This window comes from Pogonomyrmex barbatus, unplaced genomic scaffold, assembly GCF_055798465.1.
Source record: "Pogonomyrmex barbatus isolate J1 unplaced genomic scaffold, ASM5579846v1 scaffold11, whole genome shotgun sequence".
Taxonomy (NCBI): domain Eukaryota; kingdom Metazoa; phylum Arthropoda; class Insecta; order Hymenoptera; family Formicidae; genus Pogonomyrmex; species Pogonomyrmex barbatus.
Window position 1 is genome coordinate 7,983,881 of NW_028297107.1, and position 1,899 is coordinate 7,985,779.

The window sequence follows — 1,899 nt, forward strand, 5'->3', positions numbered from 1 at the left end:
TGGTGAAGGACTCAAATAGAGGATCAGGAACTGGCAATGTTTTTACTTGCCAAAGAAAATGATTTGCGACCTTCTTGGGAGGAAGTTTCTTCGAAAGTATTGTCAGCCAAGATCTATTGGCATCAATGGCATGCCTTGGAAGTCCAAAATGGGATTTTGCATAAGAGATGGGAGGTTCCTAATTTGAAAAACAGTTTTCTTCAGTTGATGGTCCCGCGAAGCAAAGTGAAGCAGATTTTAGAAGAAGCTCATGATACTCCTTCTGGAGGGCATTTCGGGGTCAATAAAACGCTGGAAAAGATCCGGAAACGTTTCTATTGGGCAACCTGTAAGAAGGATGTTGAGGAATGGTGCAGAACCTGTAAGATTTGTATTGCGAAGAGGGGAGCTGCAGATAAGGGGAAATTTCCTTTGCAAATCTTTAATTCGGGAGCTCCTTTTGAGAGGATTCAGATGGATATTTTAGGCCCGTTACCTGTTTCTTCTTCAGGCAACAAGTATCTCCTAGTTGTTGTTGATTGTTTTACTAAATGGGTAGAGGCTTTTCCTTTGAAAAATATGAGAGCTACTACGGTAGCAGAAATTTTTGTTAATCAGGTTGTTTCTAGATATGGGGTCCCGTTGGAACTTCATACTGATCAGGGAAGGAATTTTGAATCACAGCTCTTTCAAAAATTGATGAGAATTTTGGGAATTAGGAAAACGAGGACGACCGCTCTTCATCCTCAGTCTGATGGTCAAGTTGAAAGACAACATCAGACAATTCTACAGTATTTGTCAAAATTTGTTGAAGAGAATCAAAAGGATCGTTGGATTCCCATGTTTCTTCTTGCCTATAGGACCTCTAAACATGAAGCTACAGGCGTAACTCCTTCAGAATTGTTTTGTGGAAGAGATCTTACCTTGCCGATGGATTTGCTAAGAGGTACTCCTCCCAGTTATGGTTTTTCCGAGTCAGCGGAGGAGTACGTTCGGAATTTGCGGCAGAAGCTGGATGAAATTCATCAGAGAGTAAGAGAGAGATTAGAATCAAGGTCTTTGAAGATCAAGTGCCGCTATGATCGAAATGCTAGGCATCCCGTTTTTGAGGAAGGACAGAAGGTTTGATTATTTAATCCTCATCGTAAGAAGGGTAGGTCTCCCAAACTACAGAACGATTGGGAGGGACCTTTTGAGATAATTAAGAAAATTAGTGATGTAGTTTTCTGTATTTCTCGTTCAGGTGGTCGGAAAAGGTTGTGCATGCCGACAGGTTAGCTCCGTATAGAGAAAGGGAAGAATTTAAAAAGAGGTTTTCGGGGCCCGGTTTTCCAATTTCGACGTTACTTTTATTTCTTGTTAATTGTTTTGAGTTACTGTGTTCTGTTTTATTTTTCTTTAAGCTTCCTTCCGTCGTGAGAAGCGTCGTGGGGAGACCCTCGAGCCTGAGCACCAAGTAAGATCTTCAAGCTCGTGCTTCAAACTGAAAAGAAGGCTGCCTCGCCCCCGGTTTTCTGAGTCGTGGTTTTTCCGGGGGACGATAGGCGAATGCCGAGGTTTAGTGTGTCTTTTAGAAAGACGTAAGGGTTCACGACGATTACCCCCACTTTGCCCGAAAAATAGAAGAGAGAAGTGCGCAAAGCTCAAGACGAAGAGTCAAGAGTGAAACGCGCGAGAATTTCAAGAACAAGATTCTTCTGAAGAGTAGAGAAGACTGGGATTGGAAATAGCGGCGCCCGGTAACCTGAGGCAGCAGCCCAGGGTAGGGCAGGAAGTCGCCAGGAGCCCAGAAGTCTTTTCCAAGAGGAAGTTCTTGAAAGAGGAAGAATTGTCGGGACGACAATTTTATGAAGAGGAGGGCAGTGTTGCGGCCGTGCGGTATTCCGTTCGGCGCTGCTAAAAAAATCAATGAATATCAAT

At 43.4% G+C, this 1,899-nt stretch overlaps 1 protein-coding gene across 1 annotated transcript; it reads left to right on the top strand.

Annotated features, from left to right (window-relative positions):
• Window positions 1-347: 347 nt before the first annotated feature.
• Window positions 348-1,439, top strand: LOC148937792 (uncharacterized). The gene is made up of 4 exons (XM_089071207.1): window positions 348-361; window positions 699-770; window positions 840-1,101; window positions 1,383-1,439. The coding sequence occupies exons 1-4, from the start codon at window positions 348-350 to the stop codon at window positions 1,437-1,439; spliced, it is 405 nt and encodes a 134-aa protein (XP_088927333.1).
• The last annotated feature ends 460 nt before the right edge of the window (window positions 1,440-1,899 follow it).